Genomic DNA, 23,104 nt, shown 5'->3' with positions numbered 1-23,104 from the left:
GTGGCTAGAGGCCCTGACATACCCATTCTCTCTCTGAAATCAAATAAATAAATAAAACTACTTTTAAAAATAATCATTTGCCGGGCGTGGTGGCGCACGCCTTTAATCCCAGCACTTGGGAGGCAGAGGTAGGAGGATTGCCGTGAGTTCGAGACCACCCTGAGACACCATAGTGAATTCCAGGTCAGCCTGGGCTCGAGTGAGACCCTACCTCAAAAAAACAAAAAATAAAATAATCATCATCATCATCATTTAAAAAACAGACATTAGGGGCTAGATTACAAACTTAAGAAAGTTTGAGCCAGGCATTAATGTACTAAAGTTAGCTGAGAAAGGAACACATTCAGGACAATGACTCGATGTCAAACCAGCCAACCTCTCAACTCTACACGGAAGGCAAGTGTAGCCACGTGGGGGCAGAATTCTGTCAAACAGCCACCTCTTGTGATACTCAGCTAACAGCTGGAGGATGAAACAGTGACTTACATGGTAACAACAAGACATTTAATAAAATGAACTGAATATTTGTTTAGAATTTAACTACAACTCACAGGGAGTTAGCTTTTAATGTTACAAGATTATATATACCAGAAAAATATATAGTAGAAATAACTAGTTAGAAAAATAAAGGTCTGGAGAGATGGTTTGGCAGTTAAGCACTTGCCTGTGAAACCTAAGGACCCTGGTTCAAGGCTTGATTCCCCAGGACCCACGTTAGCCAGATGCACAAGAGGACACACACATCTGGAGTTTGTCTGCAGTGACTGGAAGCCTTGGAATGCCCATTCTCTCTCTCTGCCTCTTTCTCTTGGTCACTCTCAAATATAAAAAACGAACAAAAACCAAAAAAATGAAAGAAAGAAAAGAAAAATAGTCAAGTAAAACCAGTATAAATATAAAAGTGGAATTAAAATTTCGGAAATCCGGCACCATGGCTCAAATAACTGGTTTTACAAGCCCATACAACAGAGACAAACAGCTCTCTATCACTGGGTGTTTAAGGAGCAGTTTCCTTCAACTAGTGGTGCTGTTATAACTGTTTTAACTGGGGAGTAAAAAGAGAACCCCACCTCTTGTCAGAATTCATTCCAGATGGACTGTAACAGTCATAAGTAAAAAATGAAGGCACAATAAGGAGATTTCCATCAGCCCTGGAAATGAAACAATAACCTTCTATGCAAAACAAATGGTAGGAGCTGTAACAGTGTCTAGATATCAAAAAAAAAAAAAAAATGCATAATAACCAAAGTAAAGGAATAAACAACCTGAGAGGAACTTGTGGCCAAACTGTCAGAAAAGTCAGCATTCTCAACACAGAAAACACTAAATTTTTACCAACTAACTTTCATCAAAAAAGAAAAAAATGCACTTGTCTGCAAAGCCAAAGGACCCAGGTTCGATTCCCCAGGAACCACATAAGCCAGATGCACAGGGTGATGCATGTGTCTGGAGTTTGTTTGCAGTGGCTGAAGGCCCTAGCATGCCCATTCTCTCTTCTCCTCTTTCTCTGTCTCTTTCAAATAAATAATAAAATATTTAAGAAAAAGAAAAAAAAAAACATAATATTGTTTCTATGAAAAAGAAAAAATCCTAAACCAGGCGTGGTGGTGCACCCCTTTAATCCCAGCACTCAGGAGGCAGAGGTAGGAGGATCCCCATGACTTCAAAGCCACTCTGAGAATACAGAGTGAATTCCCCGAAAAACCAAGAAAAGAATAAACAAATTCCTAAAAGTTTGCACATACCAAACTATTCTCTAGAGTATATCTGAACTTTTTTGTTTGGTTTTGGAAGGTATCAGCCTTTTATTTTGGAAAGGTCAGGAATTTTGGAAGATGAGTTTTTATGAGCCACATTTTACAAATTTTCTAGAAAGAGGCTATGAAAAGGCTTAACTTCTGGCTACAAACATTAAATAGTTCTCCATGTTTGAGTCATCTGGCCAAGAATTTAGGGGATGCTGGTGCCTCGCTTCTTATTTTATTTTATTCTTATTATTATATGCCCAACATGGAGACTCGAAGGACAAGCAAAGATCATCCCAGGCTTGCTTCAGCCCTTCCCAGTCCTTCCCAGGTCATCAGAGTAGTGCGCCATCTCTCTTCCACCTACCAGGACTGACTGACTTCTGAGACACTGCCTTCTCACTCCAGTGGAGGGCACACCTCCCTTAACCTCATTCTGTTTCTGATTGGCAAAGCAATTCCATCCATCCACTCCTCTCGCTGCCTTTGGCCTGTCTAAGGAGAAGAGCATTCCACTTTTCTTCTCACACAACCCAATACTTGACTCCACACAATCGCCACAGCAGCATCAGAGGACAGGGAAGAAACCAACAGGGATGCACAGTGCCCGGTGCCCCGGTGTGCCCAGAAGGACCACAGCCACAGTGCTCTGGCATGACACCCTGAATCCAGAATATACCGTGAACAAAAAAACACAGGTAATGCTTGTTTGGCCATGTGATGCAGGAAGGACACAAATGTGATGGAAAAAAAAAAACACAGTTTGGCTGGAGAGATGACTTAGCAGTTAAGACACTTGCCTGCAAGGCCAAAGGACCCATGTTCAATTCCCCAAAACCCACATTAGCCAAATGTACAAGGTGGCGCATGTGTCTGGAGCTCATTTGCACTGGCTGGAGGCCCTGGCACACCCATTCTTTATCTGCTTACCCCTCAAATAAATAAAATATTTAAAAAAAAAAAAAAATAGTAACTGCAGTGATGCAGGGGAGACCAGACTAGACCCCTGGAGAATGGTACCACGTTCATTTCTTCTCATAGTACCTCCTGAGACACACCAAGGGACTGAGGCACAGAGGCCCTAAGTAACTTGCTCCAAGGAGCTGGAGAGATGAGTCAGTGGTTAAGGCAATTGCCTGCAAAACCTAACAACCTTATTTCACTTTCCCAGTACTCATGTGAAGCCAGATGCACAAGGTGGTACATGCATCTGGAGTTCGTTTGCAGTGGCTGGAGGTCCTGGAGTGTCCATATATATATATATACTCATTCTTTCTTTCTTTCTGTGTGTGTCTTTGCTTGCAAATATATATATATATATATATTTTGTTGTTGTTGTTGTTGTTGTTGTTTTTGTTTTTCAAGGTAGGGTCTCACTCTGGTCCAGGCTGACCTGGAATTAACTCTGTAGTCTTAGGGTGGCCTTGAACTCTCGGCGATCCTCCTACCTCTGCCTCCCGAGTGCTGGGATTAAAGGCGTGCGCCACCACGCCCGGCAAATATATTTTTTTAAATAATAGTAATAACTTGCCCCAAATCTCACAGCTCATCTCAGGCACTGGAAGAGGATTTGAACCAGGAAGGAAGAGGTTGTACTGACAGGTTTGCAAGTATTCCAAAGCCGGGGTGGCAGATACGTTCCACCTCTGCTTAACCCCCATGCCACCACGGGTTCATGTTCACTGCTTTTCCATTTCACCAGGGCTGCTACCACCTGAAGGCCAACCATGGTTTCAACTCACTGATAGTCCCAGAGCCTCTCCAATGATGCCACGTGATGGCAATATGACAGCTACAGAACTAAAGCCACATTTCTGCTGTATCAAACTATTAAATGTAAGAAAATAGTCATGGGCTGGAGAGATGGCTTAGTGGTTAAGCATTTGCCTGCAAAGCCAAAGGATCCCAGTTTTATCCCCAGGACCCACATAAGCCAGACGCACAAGAGGGCGTATGCATCTGGAGTTCATTTGCAGTGGTTGGAGGCCCTGGAGCATCCATTCTCTCCCTCTCTTTCTCTCTATCAAATAATAAAATGTTTTTAAAAATAGGTAAGCTGGGTGGTTGTGTTAAAACCCTATTACCTAAGTTTTTTTAAGTAATTGTGTAATCAGTCTTTACCAAAATTTTGTTCATTAGACACAGTCTTAGAAACATTCAAGAAAAGTGAGCACAAGTGTGGTGGTGCACACCTCTAATCCCAGCACTTGGGAGGCAGAGCTAGGAGGATCTGCGTGAGTTCAAGGCCACACTGAGACTACATAAATAGAGAATTCTAGGTCAGCCTGGGCTAGATCAAGACCCCACCCTGAAAAGCTAAAAAGAAAATAAAAGTTGGATGAGAGTTTGATATTGAGATAGCGATTAAGTCATCACATATGAAATGAACATTTTTTTCCAACCCTTCTATTTAAATGTTTCATTCTACTGTGTAAAATAACACTCCACTCTTTCCAAGGCAGTGGTTGAATATGTAAATATAGTTCAGAGACACCCATTGGATATTTACACCGCTGCCGCTGGTCTAAACCCACATGAACAGTGCTCGATCCTCTCCCTGGCAGATGTCCGGGAAAGCAACCTTGGGTTCTCCCGCTGTTCCTCCCGGGTCATTTTCCAGTACATGTCTGGAGGTTCTGCTCAGCGCGTGCTTGACTCTAATAAACAATGGCTCTGAGAGTGCTCTGGGACCTCGGAGAATCCAGCAACATCCTCCCCGAGGGGTCAAGAGTGTGTGCAACAAGGTAAGAGAAGAACTGGGGGCTGCAGAGATGGCTTAGCGGTTAAGGGGCTCACTTGCAAAGCCTAAGGAGCCAGGTTCAATTTCCCAGGAACCACATAAGCCAGATGTGCAAGGTGGCACACATGTCTGGAGTTCATCTGCAGTGGCTGGAGGCCCAGGCGCCAACATTCTCTCTATCTGCCTCTCTCTCTCAAATAAATAAGCTAAATTCAGTGGAAGAAAACCACCTAAGCACCACCTCACAGAGCAACCTGGGTCACTCCGTGGCCAGTGGGCTTTTACACAGCAACAGGCAGCAGAGCTGGCAAACCTGGGCAAGCTGAAACTCGGCACCCGTGACTCAAGCAGGGCGCATCCAAACAGAAGCAAAGTGGTCAAGGAGGGTACCTCGGGTTTTGAAAAAATCCAATTTACAAAAACCACACAGCAGCAGCTGAGATTACACCCAAACCACAGTCAAATATGCAACTGGGCTTCTAGAAACTGGAGAACGCAAGGGTATACAGAAGTGAAAGTTCCAGGAGAATGAAAGGGGGTGACGTCACCAAAGGGATCAAAGAGGAGAGAGAAGGTAAAATGTTGACACTGGTACCGGGTAACTGATGTGGTCAACTTTTAAATATGCTGTTTGGTGGGGGAGGGAGTTGGTTTTGGTTTTTTGAGGTAGGGTGTCACTCTAGCCCTAGGCTGACCTGGAACTCACTATGTCATCTCAGGGTGTCCCCAAACTCACGGTGATCCTCCTACCTCTGCCTCCCGAGTGCTGGGATTAAAGGCATGTACCACCATGCCCCAAAAATATGTTGTTTTAATCACTACATGAAAACTGATGTATGCTAAGAGGGTAAAGTCCTTTTTAAAACACTCCATCTAAGCCCAGGAATACATGTAAGTACTTGCCAAGACAGGATTAATGTTTAGAAAGCACCGATATAGAATGTGGATCTCTGGGTCTTACAGAATCATTAGCTTGATGAAATATTTGCTCATTAGATATCATCTATACCTGGGCAAGGTACAGGCTTGGAGAGAATAAAGAACAATATTTACTGTAACGAGGGCTGAAGAGAGAGATTGGTGGTTAAGGCATTTACCTGCAAAGCTGAAGGAACCCGGTTCGATTCCCGAGTACCCACGTAAGACAGATGCACAAGGTGGTGTATGCACCTGGAGTTCATTGGAAGCAGCTGGAGTCTCTCTCTCTCTCAAATAAAACCAAACTTTTTTAAAAATGCAATGTAGATTTGTATTCTCCTTTGTTACAACTACATTTCTCTACTTTTTATTATGGTGCACACACACACAAATCAGCTCAAAAAAGGCTAGACCTGCGACCTACCTGCTTTTTCAGGTGACATCAACAGACAAGACAGCCATCACCCATACTCATGGATCATAAACGTAAGCAAAGCTTTCATGAACTTGAGACGAGACACACAATGTGAGTGCACAGAAATAAGACATCAGGCTGGGCGTGGTGATACACACCTTTAATCCCAGCACTCGGGAGGCAGAGGTAGGAGGATCACCATGAGTTTGAGGCCAGCCGGAGATGACATAGTAAATTCCAGGTCAGCCCGAGCTAGAGTGAGACCTTACCCTCAACAAAACAAAATACATTTAAAAAATAAATAAATAAGACCATCAGGACAGAACTTGGTCACAACCTTGCTTGAGGCAGAGACTCAATTACTGAAAGAAACTCCTTTTTCAAGGGGTCATTTCAGGGGAGGCCATCAGTGCAGAGAATCCTAAGGGGTCAGGGACTGAAAATAAATGACTCATGAAGTAGTGCTCTGCCCTATATGGAATATGGCATCCCCTCCAAGGGCTCAAGGCACGCTGCAGAAGATGGCAGAGAATGACTGGAAGAGCTGGGGGCTGGGAAAATCATGACTCAACTCTGACTTCAGTGGCTCAAGACTCACACAAAGGGAGAAGTGGGGGCACCCCAATGACACCCACTGTCGACCCAATCTCCACTTCTGAACATCACTTCCCAGGCATTCATTAAAACTGTAAAATATTAGGCAAAAAAAGAAATGGCAAGTAGTTAAAGTAAAAAAAAAACCTTGAGACATGAGAGACGGCTTAGCAGTTAAGCGCTTGCCTGTGAAGCCTAAGGACCCCGGTTCGAGGCTCGATTCCCCAGGACCCACATTAGCCAGATGCACAAGGGGGCGCATCATCTGGAGTTTGTTTGCAGTGGCTGGAGGACCTGGCATACCCATTCTCCTTCTCTATCTGCCTCTTTCTCTCTCTGTCGCTCTCAAATAAATAAACAAAAAAATGTTTTAAAAAACTGGAGCTGGGGGCTGGAGAGATGGCTTACTGGTTAGTGCACTTGCCTACAAAAGCCTAACAAGCTGGGCTCAATTCCCCAGGACCCACATAAAGCCAGATGCACAAAGAGGCACAGGCATCTGGAGTTCATCTGCAGTGGCTAGAGGCCTTGGCACCCTTCTCCCCACCTGCACTGCTAATTAATTTTCCTTAACTATTTTATGCTTATTTATCTATTTGAGAAAGAGAGGATGAGCACGCTGGGAACTCTAGCCACTGCAAACACACTGCAGACGCCTGCGCCACCGTGTGCATCTGACTTAAGTGGGTACTGGGGAATCGAACCTGGATTCTTAGGCTTCACAGGCAGGTGCCTTGACCACTAAAAAACTTCTACAGCCCTAAGTTAAAATTTAAAGAAATTGGGCCCATACTTACTCTTTCTTCCTCCCTCCCTCTCTCTTTCTCTCTCTCTCTCCCCCCCCCCCAAAAACATACAAATAAAATATTTTTAAATGTAAAACAAAACTGGAGTGCTTTGGGCCCATCTGTTTAGTTACTGCTCCTGAGGTCACAATGTGTATTTATACCGAGGGCTTTTCATAGTTTCTTTTAGGAATAATAGTACGGGTGGGGACCTCATGTCCACAGCTCTGTGAAGAAAAAATGTACAAAAATATAAAAAGCCTCTTCCCTACTTAAAAAACTGGTGTTATTCTCTTCTCTTTGGAATAAACCAAAAATGGTCTACAGCAAACAAATGTTCAGTTTCTACTCCCTTGCCTTCATAGAAAGAGAAAAAAATAAAAAAGAACTCAGGAAAAGATTGGTAGAAATTATATCTCTAGGTGAATTGAAAAGCTCAGATCACAAACTTTAGACCTTACTAAATATAGCTCAGGCTCCCTGTGGCAAAATTGCTGTATTATTCCCGGAAATCCTGGCTACATCCCAGATCCTTTAGTGTAAGGCTGCCGGTCACTCATGCCTGGGTCCCCAGCACAATCCCGTAAACACTATGACCACCTCAGCACATGACAGAAGCTCGATCAATTGTTAAAGTGAAGAGATCCTGTTGACAATCAACTCTTCCCAGTGTTTTTAAAATAATTTTTAAACTTTTTTTAAAGTGGGGGGGGACAGAATGGGTATACCAGGGCCTCTAGCCACTGTAAACAAACTCCAGATACATGTACCACCTTGTACATCTGGCTGTGTGTGGGTCCTGGGGAATCGAACCTGGATCCTTTGGCTTTGCCGGCAAGTGTCTTAATCACTAAGCCATCTCTCCAGCCCCTCTTCCCAGTTTTGATGGCATGTTAACCGCACAGCACCCCTGTTCCTAACCCTCACCCTAACACTGCTCCTCCACTAAACAGAAGTACGCACAGAAATAACTTTCCTATAGTGGCAAAACCCGTCCTCCAGACAAATGTGTTATTTATTGAACGTTGTTTGTTTTCTTAAGCTCTGTATGGAAAGGTGTAGCCCGCGATTACTAAAGGTTTTCACTACCCTGCCCAGGTGTTTTGGTTTCCTTCTCAATTTCCCCACCCCAAAAGGGGGGAAAGCCCATTTCGAACATGGATCTACAGCTGGTTTACACCGCCATCTCCCAGGACGCTACCAAACTTGAATTAAGTGCTCAATGAACAGGCATTCTGTTTACAAGTGCGCTCAAATTAGACACAAACCTTTACAGCTCCAAGTTGTTCTTTTCTGAATTTTTCCAAGGGTTTAATCAGGGTTTCAGTTACACTTAATGCCTAGAGTGATGATAAAAAAAAAAAAAAAATCACATTAGGTTTCCAAAAAGGAAAAAATTAGTATTCCCTTTTCCTCTTGCACCCCACCCAAAAATACAATGAACAACACGTTTAATGGTTTTATCTCCCTCTGCCAAGGCAACAATTAAATCAATGCACAACTTCTTAAAGGGACAGAACTCCCGAAATATTTTCAGGGAAGAGAAGGCAGGGCAGCTGGCCAGTACAACTTGGAAGTCAGCCCCACGTCTTCCATGAAATAGCAAGAGAGCTGTCTTGAACCAACAAAAGGGTCTATCACATGCATTAACAAAACACTTCTGTTTGACATATTTTTCCCTCCTCCGCAAAAATTTAAAATTCAATTACATTCCTTGATGGGTAATCGGCCTATAGTAAGTACAGGCTAAGGATTGTGGCTACCCATCTATATACAAGGAGCCTGCTCTTCACTGCTGAGAAGAAAATTCCTCCGGAGGATGTATTAGCAATGTGCACGTAGTCACTGCAGGCTCAAAACAACAGCAAAAAAAGTCGAAGCAACTTTGGGTGTGGACTTGACAGGTCACGTGCAAACTCCAACCACAGTATTATTCATGTGTTATACACACTCATATGGGGCCTTTCATTATAAGCAACACAATGCTGAACACACAAGAAAGTGGGGGGCTAGAAGCAACACATGCTACTCGAAGGTGGTCTTCTCAGCCACCATTTCCAAAAGCACAGAACACCCAGGACGGAGGAGAGGATTTAAAACACTATACAAGAGCGGCTGGAAAGATGGCTTAGTGGTTAAGGTGCTTGCCTGTGAAGCCCAAGAACCCATGTTCAACTCTCCAGATCCCACGTAAGCCAGACACACAAGGTGACACAAGCACACAAGGGGGCGCACGCGTCTGGAGCGCAGGAACAGTGGCTGGAGGCCCTGGCACACCACTTCGCTCTCTCATTAAAACGGGGGAGCTGGAGGGATGGCCTAGCGGTTAAACGCTTGCCTGTGAAGCCTAAGGACCCTGGTTCAAGGCTTGATTCCCCAGGACCCACGTTAGCCAGATGCACAAGGGGGCGCACGCGTCTGGAGTTCGTTTGCAGTGGCTGGAGGCCCTGGCGTGCCCATTCGCATTCTCTCTCTCTCAAATAAATAAAAGCAAACAAAATATTGTTTAAAATGCTGCCTAAGAATGTGCCGTCCATATTCTTACATTATCTCTCTCCTCACAAAAAAAAAAAAAAATCCAAGATTAAAGTGAGGTTTTAAAAGGAAGGGACAGGAAGAAAAGACGGAGGACCAGAGGGAGGGATGTGTGCATGTGGCCCAGTATAAACACAGGCCCTGTACCAGTGAACCACACTACAGCCCTTAGGAAAGAATTCTTCATCGAACTGAGGGCTCCCTTGCAGTGTTACATAATCCCCCCCCCCCCCCAGACCACTCACATAACAAGGTAGGGAACACAACTTCCACGTTACATGAACCAAGTTTAAATTTAACCTGCTCCCCCAGGTCTGCGCCTAGACTCTACTCACCCCACTTGTAAGTTATCTGACTCAGCTGTAAAAGAGCTGGGATGGGCTGGAGAGATGGCTTAGCAGTTAAGGTGCTTGCCTACGAAGCCAAAGGACACAGGTTTGATTCCCAAGTACCCACATAAGCCAGATACACAAAGGTGGCACATGTGTCTGGAGTTCGTTTGCGGTGGTTGAATGCTCTGGCATGCCCACTCTCTATCTGCCCCCACCTCTCTCAAATAAGACCCTTTTTAAAAAGAGCTGGGTAACAGATGCCCGTAGGAAAGAATTATAGTTACAAAGAGATAGGCGGATAGACTCTCCTTCAAACACATCCATTTTTTCCTCTACGTTTATGACCATGTGACCAGCCAACAATGGCAAACAAGAGTGAGTGTGTCACCAGCCAGGTGGGCATGGTGGCGCACGCCTTTAATCCCAGCACTCAGGAGGCAGAGGCAGGAGGATCACCATGAGTTCGAGGCCACCCTGAGACTACATAGGTAATTCTAGGTAAGCCGGAGCTAGGGTGAGACCCTACCTCAAAGATCCAGAGGTGGGGAAAGTGAATGCATCACAGACCCAGAACCAGACTACACAGGTACAATTTAGCAACACCCATGCTCTGCCTGGGAAAGCTGGCACCAGAGCAGCTGGGGCACCTTTTCAGGTGGACCCAGTTTATTCCCAAAGTCCGTAAGTGACACTTGGATGACACCTGTATCATTTGCAAAGCTTCTGAATCTAGATCTAACTACTGTCCTTTAGGAAAAAAAAAAAAAAAAAAAAACAGATTTTTTTTTTAAATTTCAGACGGGGGGGGGGGGAGAGAATGGGCACGCCAGGGCCTCTAACCACTGCAAAGAACTCCAAACGCATGCACCGCCGTGTCCATCTGGCTTCCGTGGGACCTGGAGAATTGAACCTGGGTCCTTAGGCCTAGCAGGCATGCGCCTTAACCATCTCTCCAGCCCCTACTACTGTTCAACAAACCCACACGTCTTGCATCACTCACGGAGGCTGCCGCGCTCAGGGCAGAAGCCTGACATGCCAGTGCAACCGTGGTGGGCAACTGCACAATGCCACTGGGCTTCACAGTCATTCAAGTGTGAATCTGAGGTTAAGGCCCATATGGAAGAGCAGCACATGGGAATTCCTCCGTTCAAGAGAGATATCCTGGAAACAAGGGCTTAACATGTGGTGTTAAGTGATGGGGACATGGAACTTGCTGTTTTAGAGAGAAGACATAGAATGGACACAGAAAGGGACATACAGCTGCAACGAGCTACAGGGTACAGCTTAGCTATCTGGAAAACCATGTGGCTGGGGGTGTACAGCACCCCTCTCTACTATGCAGCCAACACCCTGGGACTGTCACCTCCATTAAGCTGCACAGATACCCCACTTCAAGCAATGACATAAGTTACATCTCCCCTAGCAACTTTTAGTACTTTTTAAAACATTTTAATTTAATTATTTATTTTAAAATATTTTATTCTAGCCAGGCATGGTGGTACATGCCTTTAACCCCAGCACTCGGGAAGCAGAGGTAGGAGGATCACTGTGAGTTCGAGGCCACCCTGAGACTCCATAGTGAATTCCAGGTCAGCCTGGGATAAAGCGAGACACTCTACCTAGAAAAATTTTTTTTTTTACTTATTTGCAAGGAGAAAGAAGAATAGAATGGGTGTGCCAGGGCACTCCAGATGCATGTGCCACCTTGTGCATGTGACTTTCTGTGGGTACTGAGGAACTGAACCTAGCTCATTAGGTTTTGCAGACTAGTGCCTTAACTGCTGAGCCATCTCTTCAGCCGTTTGTGGTGTTTCCATTCAAACACGTGTGGAGACACACTCAGGTTGGGGAGGCAGAGGGCCATGCTTAATAAGTCAAGCTGTCTCCTTGGAGTCAACTTTTAAGGGGGAAATCCTGTTTACCATCTGATGCCTATGCACGACTGGGTATACATGTGATTAATATCGAATGTGTCCCAAGAAAGGACATGCGCAGTAGAGGAGAGTATACATAAGCCTGTCAATCAAAGCAGAAAGGCTACCATTGCCCCGCCCCTAGCAACCACATCCCCTCCTGGCTTCCACAGAAGGAAGCCCCAGGCAGGCATCTGACTCAAGGGTAGAGCCGCTCCCTTGCAGCCTGTCACCCAACGACTCCCGCCTTTCCTAATAAAACCGCTTGCTGCTTTACCAGCCGTGGTGCACTACTTAGGTCCTGGAAACACCCAGAGACCACCGCCGCCGGTCACATGAGTGCAAATCCCCACTATGCCTGCCCCCGGGGGAAAGGTGGGTGACTGGTGAGGTCTTGGGGCTTCATCACAGCATCTTAGCTCAGAGCTGGAAGATGGGAAGGAATGACTGGTCCCGCCCAAAGCCAGCAGGGAGGGGTAAGGACCCGGGTGAGAAGGCATCTGCCTCCATAGCCAGCGTCAGAGGGGAGCAGGCCTGGGGCATTAGGAACAGCGAAGGGAACAAGAGTCATGTGCAGCCCAGGGCCAACGGGGACGCCACCCGTGACATTGTAAGCAGGGAACCGACACGATAGCTGGATCTCGTCAAATTAAGCAGTGCTGAAAACAAGATCTAGTGATATAGCAAAAAAAAAAAAAAAAAAAGGCTGAGTTCTAAGGACCAGCACTCAAGCTCATTTGTACACAGGCAAACGGAATTGTCTTTTTCACAACATCCAAATTGCGCCATGGATGCTGCTGAAAGGGGCGGCGGCAGGGTCCCCGAGTCCCACTGGGATGATGTTCTGCACGCATCTACAGGGCCCATGACATCTGGCCTGAGAAGAGACGGAGCACGTGAGATGAGACTTGGTGTGTGAGACACAGGGTCACCGGAGACCCCTCTAGATCACAGGGGACAGACTGAATTAAGGCCTTCCTCGATTCCTAGCATGTTTCTAACATACCCCTCTCATCTCTGAGGGAGGCCACCCCCACTCTGGGCTGGACAGGCACAGTCCCTGGACAAAAATTTTAGCTTTATGTCCTGAGAGGCAGAGGTTAAGCAGAGAGTTGAAGGCTACCCTGAGACTGCAGACTGAATTCAGCATGGGCTAGAGTGAGACCCTAACTTGAAGAAGAAAAAAAAAAAGGCGGGAAGAATAAAACGCAGCCCTCAAAAGGCCCGGGCCCTGCCTGTACCCCTGTTGTCGGTGATTTATTTTTCTGGTAGGTTGAAAATTGTGTAAAAAACTTGATGACGCCGTCAATCAAAAAAAAAAAAGTCAAAAGAAACTCTTCAATAGAAGACTTCCAGAATGTACAGGCAAGACGTGAAACAAAAATGTAGATAGACGTAAAAGGTATTTGCAAATCAAATAATGGGTAATAAAACTAGACTGTAAAAGATTTCTGGAATCGTTCCCAGACCCCATGTAAGCAAGTGACCACATATAATACTGTTATAGGGGCTGGAGACATGGCTTAGCAGTTAAAGTGCTTGCTTGCAAGCCTAAGGACTCATGTTGGACTCTCCAGAGCCCATGTAAGCCAGACACATAAGGTGGCCCACAGACTGGAATTCAATTGCAGTGGCTGGAAGCCATGGGGCACCAATTCATCCCCCCCCCCCCACTCTCTCTCAGAAACACATTGTGTCACATGTATCTAGAGTTTATTTGCAATGACTGGAAGCCCTGACATGCCCATTCTTATTCATTCTCTCTTTGATAAATAAAGAATATTGTTATAGGGGCTGGGCAGATGGTTCTATGGTTAAAGATGCTTGCTTGCAAAGCCTGACACCCTGGGTTTGATTCCCCAGAACACACAAAGCCAGATGCACAAAGCAGCACCTGTGTCTGGAGCTCAGCTGTCGTGGCAAAAGGCCATGGCCCACCCATTCATTTCCTCATTCTTTACTTCGCACACACGCTCTCTCTAAATAACTAAATATATACATATAACTACACACACACACACACACACACACACACACACACACGTGTGCGCTTTTGCTTTTTGCTTTTGGAGGTAGGGTCTCACTCTAGCCCAGGCTGACCTGGCATAAAAAATATGTTCTTAAATTAACAGGACAAGAGGGGAAGGGGAAGAGGACATGATTTACATCTGAAAGGTGAAAATGTACCTCCCCAGAAGGATGACCATGGCGGACAGGGCAGGAGAGGACTCTTGAAAGGGACCATAAGATAGAAGACCCACTTCTTTTTCTGTTTTGTTGTTTTGTTTTAGGATGAAAAATCAGAGAAAAGAGCGTGGCTACATGCTCGTTTGAAGAGCCCACAAAAGGTGCACTGAAAGGCTAGAACACAGGCGCAGATGAGGTGACGGTACTGCATGGAGAACTGCTCTGTCCTGGCAGTCAAGAGCTTCCCTTCTAAAGGAGTCATTATCGGGCTGGAGGGATGGCTTAGCGGTTAAGGCGCTTGCCTGCAAAGCCAAAGGACCCAGGGTCGATTCCCCAGGACCCACGTTAGCCAGCTGCACAAGTGGGAGGGGCGCATGCATCTGGAGTTTGTCTGCAGTGGCTGGAGGCCCTGCAGTGCCCATTCTCTCTCTTTCTCGGTCAAATAAAGTACAAACAAGTTATTGAAAAGGAGTCATTATCTTGGAACACTGACTTCATAAAGAATGTGGGGGCTGCTCACTGTTCTCCCCAGCAAGCACACCTCAGCTGAGAAATGGGGCCTGGGAACAATCCGGAGAGAGAGGAGAAGGACTAAATCATTTCAAAAGAGGCATGGGAAAGGCCCCAGGGTGCACAAGGGGTGTGTGGAGGTGACCGATTTCCATCTGCCCTGGGGGATTTTCTCTAGAAACGAAAGGAGAAAGTCAGAGGTGAGGCTCACCGCGGGCCAGAGCGCTTCCAAGAGACGTGGACGCAAGCGCATGGCAAGATGGGGCGCGTGGGGTGCTGGCAGGCTGGGGAAGGAAAACCCAGAGGAAGAGGAGGAGTCCTGAGGGGGGATGACGAGGGGCCTGGAGCAGGAGGTAAAGCTTCTCCAGGCAAGGGAGGAGTCGGGAGGCCTCCCATGAACAGAAAGGACAGGGAGCCAGCAGATCAACGTCCCTAGAGAAGATGAACTCAGGGAAGACTTGGGAGGAGGCTCGAGACATGAGACGGCCCCCCACACCTTCACAGTGATGCCCAGGCAAGGGTCCAGAGGAAAATGGTCCTACAGATCGGTGGAGGCTTTCCAGGATTGGAGCCCCACCCCACCCTATCCTGCAGCAAACACTTCCCTTCACCAACAGGAGGGGCTCACACATGAGTAACTTTAGGCCATTAGCTGTGTCCTTCATCTGGAGAGTTCGTTGTATACCTAAATTTGCCTGGCCTCCAACAGTAACACCAAAGAGGAGGAAAAGGGATTCCCTCAGCCTTGCCATATCCAAGTGAAGCCAACCTCCAAAACTAGAAGCCGTAACAGATCATAGTACATTCAACTCTTGAACTAAAAAAAAGTTTAAGAGGAGCCAGGGAGTGGTGGCGTACGCCTTTAATTCTAGCACTTGGGAAGCAGAGATAGGAGGATCGCCATGAGTTCAAGGCCACCATGAGATGACATAGTGAGTTCCAGGTCAGCCTGGTCTGGAGTGAGAATCTACCTGCGGGGAGGGGGTACTTTAGAGGGAGCTAGAGAAATGGATTAGAGGTTAAGGCACCTGCCTGCAAAGCTTAAGGACTCAGGTTCAATTCCCCAGGACCCAAGTAAGCCAGATACACAAGGTGGCCCATGCATCTGGAGTTCGTTTGCAATGGCTAGAGGCCCTGGAATGTGCAAATGTTTGCTCACTCTCTCCCTCAATAAATAAATAAAAATAAAATATTTTTTAAAAACTCTAGGAAACTTGGAGATGGTTCAGTGGTTAAAGGTACTTACTTACAAAACCTAGAACTTAGGTTCAATTCCCCAGGAACCCATGTGAAGCTGCCCTGGTGTGTGCGTGTATGTGCACACACACACAACTTCAGTTAAAATTCTTTCTCAAAGCTTAAAATTAATTGCAACTTTTGTTTTTTTAGAAAAGTCGGATTTGGAACAGAGCCTCGGAACAAAGCAATGGAGCTGCCACTACAGACTGGTGTAAGGCAGTGTTGGTTGAGCAGTGAGGATTTTTTGCTTCTTGCTCTCAGAATAGACTGGAGACCCATGGAACCTCACATTCCTTTTATAATTTCACAGAAATATTATATAACGCCTGTGAGTGGCAAGCGTGACTGATTATTTGTCTAGCGCCAGAACACAATTCTTCTCCCTCCCCCCCAGACAAATGACATCTAAGTCTAGAAGTACCCTAGGGCAGTAAGACAGCCCAGGCAACAGTTAAGAAAAGCTAACTTATTAGGAAGCAGAACAGCAAATGCAGAATGCGGTTTTAGGGCTGGGGAGATGGCTCTGTGGTCGAAGCGCTTGCCTGCAAAGCCTAAGGACCGAGGTTCGATTCCCACATAAAGCCAGATGAACAAAGTGCCTAATGAATCTAGATTTTGTTTGTAGTTTGCAGTGGCTAAAGGCCCTGGTGCATACCCCTAATTAAAAACTTAAAATATAACTTCAGAATGCAATTTTATAATCACACAGAAAATGACATAGCCATATATTTCCAGAAAATACTGAACAAAAGAAATCCCAAAGTACATTCAAGTTGGAAGAGATCTTGGATGTTCTTACCTAGAAACAAACAGAGCTTCATGAACAGAAAGCATGTTAATGAATCCTGAGAGACAGAAATAGAAAAAAGAAAGAAAGAAAGAAAGAAAAGGAAAAGACAGGTAACGAGTGACTTGTAGCTACAAGCCTCGGCCCTGTCACCACAGCACAGAAATGGCCATAGGCAATATATAACAAATGGGCACAGCTGGGTTCCAAGCCAGCCAGATACAGAAGGAGCCAAGTCGGACCCGGCCCTTCAGTCACACACACTGCCTACGAGAATCAAGATCTTGAGTTACCATGGCATAAAGCACCCTCACTTTTGTTAAATGCTTTACTTATGTATTGGCAAGCACAGAGAGAGAGTAGAGAAACCAAGGCCTCCATTCACTGCAAACTCCAGGTGCACGCGCCACTTTGGGAATCTGTCTTTAGCATGGGTGCTGGGAAAGAGAACCCAGGCTGTCAGGCTTTGTAAGCAAGCACCTTTTAATGGGTGGGCCATCTCCGTAGCCCGTGTCCTTACATTTCACCCTGTACCTTTGAAATAGACACTTGCAGGTAAGCAGTTGGAAGGTAGAAGGTGGGGTGCAGGAACAAATGCTCAAGCAGCTCTCCCACTTCAAAGGGGGATTCTAGGGCTGGAGAGACAGCTTAGTGGTTAAGCGCTTGCCTGTGAAGCCTAAGGACCCCGTTTCGAGGCTCAATTCCCCAGGACCCACGTTAGCCAGATTCACAAGGGGGTGCATGTGTCTGGAGTTCCTTGACAGTGGCTAGAGGCCCTGGTGCGCCCATTCTCTCTCTATCTGCCTCTTTCTCTGTCACTCTCAAATAAATAAATAAAAATAAACAAAATGTTTTTAAAAGGGGGGGGCTCTCAAGTGAGACTGTGGAGTCTGCAGGGGACAAGCCAGCTACAAGGCCTCTGTGCTGAGAGGCAATGGCTCAAGTGTATGGAATGTCTGAACAGTTTATGTGAATTCAGTAATAGGCTTAAAGCCCTTAGGATCTTTAGTTAACCAAAGGAAACACCAACTGTGCCCCAAGTATAAAAATGCATTCACAAGTTATACATATTGCTCAAATCCGAACAAGATAACCATTTGTCTGCGTCCCATCAGACTCACCTAAATAGTAGCATGGAAACATATCAAAAAAGCCTCCTCTCATGCATGGGTTAGAGCAATTTGAATGTGACCAAAATGCTATAATGACTTAAGAGGAGGAGATGAGAGAATCTCTGTTTAATGCGAGTAAAGGAGAAAAGACTATTTAGCAGGAACATGAAAGCAGGCTTTAAATATTTAAGTGGAACTGTGAGAGAGAAGAAAAAAAACATTTATTACCTTAAAGTGAGCCAGTTAGCAGCAGCAATACAGCAGTAAATGTGGAATCACAGTGAGAAGAGTTCAGTAAGGACTAATGTACTGCTGGGGCTGCCTTCCACACAGGCCAGCAGAGGCCTGTGCCTAAGCAATCTTACAGGTTACTTCCCCCTACAAAGTTGGCCCAAGGGCTGGAGAGATGGCTTAGCGGTTAAGCGCTTGCCTGCGAAGCCTAAGGACGCCGGTTTGAGGCTCGATTCCCCAGAACCCACATAAACCAGATGCACAAGGTGGTCTATGCATCTGGAGTTCATTTACAGTGGCTGGAGGCTCTAGCACACCCATTCTCTACCTATCTGCCTCTTTGTCACCCTCAAAATAAAAATGAACAAAAAAAGAAAGGAAAAAGAAAGTTGGAGCTGGGTATGGTGGTGCACACCTTTAATCCCAGCACTAGGGAGGCAGTGGATCTCTATGAGTTTGAGGCCACCCTGAGACAACATAGTGAATTCCAGGCTAGCCTTGGATAGAGTGAAACCCTACCTTGAAAACCAAAAGAAAAAAAGAGAAAGTTGGTCCAGGAGACCTCTGATGTCCCATTTATCTTCAAAATTCTAGGATTCTAGATGCGCTGGGAGGAGCAGGTGGCACCTTGTATTTCCACAGGACTTTCAGAACACAAGAGAAGCCAGCTCCGGACTCCACAGGAGCATCAAAGTGCAAGACACAAGAACAAAGTAGCTACAGGTGAGTGTGCAGGTTCAATATGTCTCCAGAGATGACTCAGGCCCAAAGTCCCTCTTCATCAGATACTTGGAAGTCCAAATTCTAAGGAACTAAACTCTAAAAGTACAATGTAAAAAATAAAGAGGGCTGGAGGACACAACTCAGTGGCAAATCACTTACTTAGCACACAGTAAGGCCAGAGGGACATGCAGATACCCAGAACCAGGGGAAAGGGGACATGAAACTCAGCTAGTCTCTTTTTTTTTGTTGTTTTGTTTATTTTTTATTTATTTTGAGAGCAACAGACAGAAAGGGGGGGGGGAGAGAATGGGTGCGCCAGGGCCTCCAGCCACTGAAAACAATAACTCCAGATGCGTGCGCCCCTTTGGGCATCTGGCTAACGTGGGTCCTGGGGAATCGAGCCTTGAACCAGAGTCCTTAGGCTTCCCAGGCAAGCGCTTAACAGCTAGGCCATCTTCTCCAGCCCATCAGCTGGTCTCTTAGGCGGCCAATCCCATCCAAGCCAGAGCTCCAAGAAATTGCTCACGGTAACAACAGGTTGCTGTAAGATGAGATGCTACCATGGAGAACCACTGCGGAACTTTTTAAACTTCCCAGTGCTGGGGAGCAAAGGGGCTGGGGTGATGGCTCAGCAGTTAAAAGGTGCCTGCTTGCAAAGCCAGCTGGCCCAGATTCAATTCCCCAGCAAAGCCATATAAAGCCAGAAACAAAATGCCACATATCTATGGTCCCCATGCACTTACGTCGATGGGTGGCAGAGCCGGGAGAGGAGGGCACACTGGTTCTTTTGCACCAGAAGAGATCCTGTGTCAATGAAGGTGTGTGACTTCCCCTCACGCACTGTAGTGCACACACTCACACACGCATGCACGCAAGTCTTTAAAAAAAAAATTAAACTGCATTCTGACATAAATTCCCAGCGAATGGAGCCTCTGGACAGAGCCAAGGACTCCACAAAGAGGTGACACAGGTCTAAGCGCATCCTGAGCAGTTTTTAGTGAGCAAGCTGGTAAAAGCACTGAGCCTTGTCTTGCTAATTAGCACTGAGGGGGACAACTGAGTATCAACAAAACACAAGGAAATTAGCGTCCATTCTCCACTGCCCTCATTATTTTAAGCTTGGATTCCAACTGGTTTTGGGCAACCCCCCCCAGGAATGCATAATCTGGGAGCAAGAGAGAATTTCCACTGTTTTCTCCCATGACCTTCTAGACACTTCCCATTTTGTTACATTGAAGGAAAAATTCTACTTTCCAAGTCCAATGTCACAAATAGCAGCAGAGGAACCTTCCGCTGACAGGATTTGTTTTTCCTTGAAACAGAACCCTGAGAAAGGGGGTCAAGGATCTGGACAAAACAAATAGTTTTCCAAAAATGAGAAGTATTTTCCCCAAAGAGGATTGCAGGAACCACAGACTCTTTCAGGGTCTTCTCAAGGACGGCACTTCTCATTACTTTGAGCCACGAAGACCCATTCGAAGAATCCTGGCTCCAAACAGTGCCCATCACATCAGGCTTCAGATGCTTAGAGGTCACAAGTAGGACTGAGGTACAAAACAAGGACAAGATAAATGGTTTTCGACACTGAGCTGTGATGAAGGTGTCCTTAAAGTCTCAGTGTTTGTAAAGACCACTTTTTTTCTAATTATAGAAGTTTATTTATTTACTTGCAAGAAGACAGAGAGAGAGAATAGACACACAGAGAATGGGCATGCCAGGGCCTCGAGCCACTGCTAACGAACTCCAGACACATGTGGCCCCTTATGCATCAGGCTTACATGGGTCCTGGGGAAATCAAACTTGGGTCCTTTGGCTTCACAGGCAAACACCTTAACCACTAAGCAATCTCTCCAGCCTCCCAACCTTTTTAAAAAAAATTTTATTCATTATTATTTGCAAGCAAGAAGAAAAACAGAGAGAATGAGAATTCCAAAGCCTCTTGCCACTGCCAATGAAATCCAGACATATATGCCACTGCGTGCATTTGGCTTTACATGGGTACTGGGGAATTTAAACCTGGGCAGTCAGGCTTGCAAGTAAGTACTCTAACCACCAAGCCATCTCTCCATCCCCAAAACCACTTCTTCCTTTTTTTTTTTTTTTTTTTTGTTTTGTTTTGGTTTTTCAAGGTATTGTCTTGCTCTAGCTCAGGATGGCCTCAAGCTCACAGTGATACAGTGATCCTCCTACCTGGCTCCTGAGTGCTGGGATTAAAGGCGTGCGCCACCATGCTCGGCCCAAAACCACGCCTTAAAGGGAACAAGGTTAGTGGAAACACAATCATGAAAACACATCTTGCGGCTATATGTTTAAGAGACTGTTTAACTCTGCTGCCGATAGGCACCAGTGGCTTGAGATGATATTCCACTTGAAAGCATCAGAAAGCTTTTTAATTGTCTTTAAAACATGCAAATAACCTTCTTCAAGAGAGGCCATCGCACAGCTCTGCTGCAAACTTCAGAAGGGGTCTGGAACACACTGATGTCCGAGGTGTAAAGACCTAAGGTAAGGCTTTATTTAAAAAAAGGGGGGGGGGGCTGGAGAGATGGCTTAGCAGTTAAGCGCTTGCCTGTGAAGCCTAAGGACCACAGTTTGAGGCTCGGTTCCCCAGGTCCCACGTTAGCCAGATGCACAAGGGGGCGCACGCATCTGGAGTTCGTTTGCAGAGGCTGGAAGCCCTGGCGCGCCCATTCTCTCTCTCTCCCTCTATCTGTCTTTCTCTCTGTGTCTGTTGCTCTCAAATAAATAAATAAATAATTTTTAAAAAAAGAAAACAAGTGAGGGCTGGAGGGATGGCTTAGCGGCTAAGACGCTCACCTGCAAAACTAAAGGACCAGTTTGATTCCCCAGGACCCATGTAAGCCAGATGCACAAGGTGACACATGCATCTGGAGTTCATGTGCAGTGACTGGAGGCCCTGGTGTACCCATATTCATTCTCTCCCAAATAAATATAGAAAAATAAAGTATGTTGCTTAAAAGGTGAGTGAGGTATGGTGGCACACACCTTTAATCCCAGCATTCAGGAGGCAGAAGTAGGAGGATCACTGTGAGTTTGAGGCCACCTTGAGACTACATAGTGGATTCCAGGGCAGCCTGAGCTAGAATGAGACCCTACCTTGAAAAACCAGGAAAAAAGTGGGTAAACTATTTCTAAAGCAGATGAGTTATTTTTCAGTTCATGCACAAAGTACTGGGTTTCATTATATTTTCACACATGTATATCACTGTGTTTTGTTCCTATTTTCCCTCTCTACCTTCTCCCAAGTAGTCCCTCGTTCTGCTTTCGTCATACATGTCACTGAGTCCAGTTCAACCAAGAAATCGTGGCATCGTGTCCTACCCTGTCCTTCCTCACAAAGTCCCTTTCTACTCCCATGCCGGCTGGTGTCCTTATCTAGACACAACATCGGAGGGGAAAAAATGGTATTTAAGTCCAGCTTACTTGCTTCACATTACTGCAGCCCCCAAGTTTTCCTGCAAACAATTCTATTCTTTACAGACAGCTCAATAAAACCCCAATGTGTTTTTAGATTACGTTTTCTTTTTCTTCTTAATATTTTATTTACAAGCAGAGAGCGCATGAACGTACACATGCATGCACCAGTGCACCAAGGCATCTAGAAACAGCAAGCAAGCTCCACGTGTGTGTGCTGCTTCGCGTGGGTACTGGGGAATTGAACCAGGGTCGCTAGGCTTTGCGTGCAAGCCCCTTAACTGATGAGCCCTCTTCTCCAGCCCCTAGATTACATTTTCCCCACTCATCTGTTGATGGGCATCTTGGCTGATCCCCTAGCTTAGGCACTGTGAGTAGTGCCTTAATACACAGTGATGTATGTGTGTGGCACACTGGTTCACATCCCTTGGGGTACACACCAGGAGCAGTGTAGCTGGATCATGTGATATCGATATTTTTAGTTTGAGGAACTGCCATATTGACTTCCACAGTCGTACAGCAGTTCTCATTCCCACTGGCGATGAACAAGGGTTCCTCTTTCCTCACATCCTCACCAGCATTTGTCATCTTCTTTCTTATAATCGTCAGTCTGACTGGGGTGCAACAGGATCTCAAAGCAGAACGTTTTAAGATTATTTGACAGATAGATAATAGGTAAATAAAGAGAGAAAATTTGAATGAGAATGGGTGTGCCAGGCCTCTAGCCACTGCAAATGAACTCCAGACATATGTGCCACATGTGCATCTGTAATGTGGGTACTTGGGAGTTGAACCCAAGCGCCTTTAACCTCAAAGCCATCTCCCCAGCCTTCAAAGAACTTTTAATCTGCATTTCCCTCATGAGTAAGGATGGAGGTGTTTTGTGGAGTTCCCCCCACATAT

The 23,104-nt window shown here is 45.8% G+C and overlaps 1 protein-coding gene across 1 annotated transcript in view; it reads right to left on the bottom strand.

Annotated features, from left to right (window-relative positions):
• Arhgap10 (Rho GTPase activating protein 10) overlaps positions 1-23,104 on the bottom strand; it is a 316,109-nt gene that overhangs the window by 180,319 nt on the left and 112,686 nt on the right. Inside the window, exon 4 of the mRNA XM_045131477.1 lies at positions 8,466-8,537. Within this exon, the coding sequence (XP_044987412.1) occupies positions 8,466-8,537 (72 nt within the window). The remainder of the gene's footprint in view (positions 1-8,465; positions 8,538-23,104) is intronic.

Source organism: Jaculus jaculus, chromosome 12, assembly GCF_020740685.1.
Source record: "Jaculus jaculus isolate mJacJac1 chromosome 12, mJacJac1.mat.Y.cur, whole genome shotgun sequence".
NCBI classification, from domain to species: Eukaryota; Metazoa; Chordata; class Mammalia; order Rodentia; family Dipodidae; genus Jaculus; species Jaculus jaculus.
This window is presented reverse-complemented; position numbering and strand designations above follow the sequence as displayed.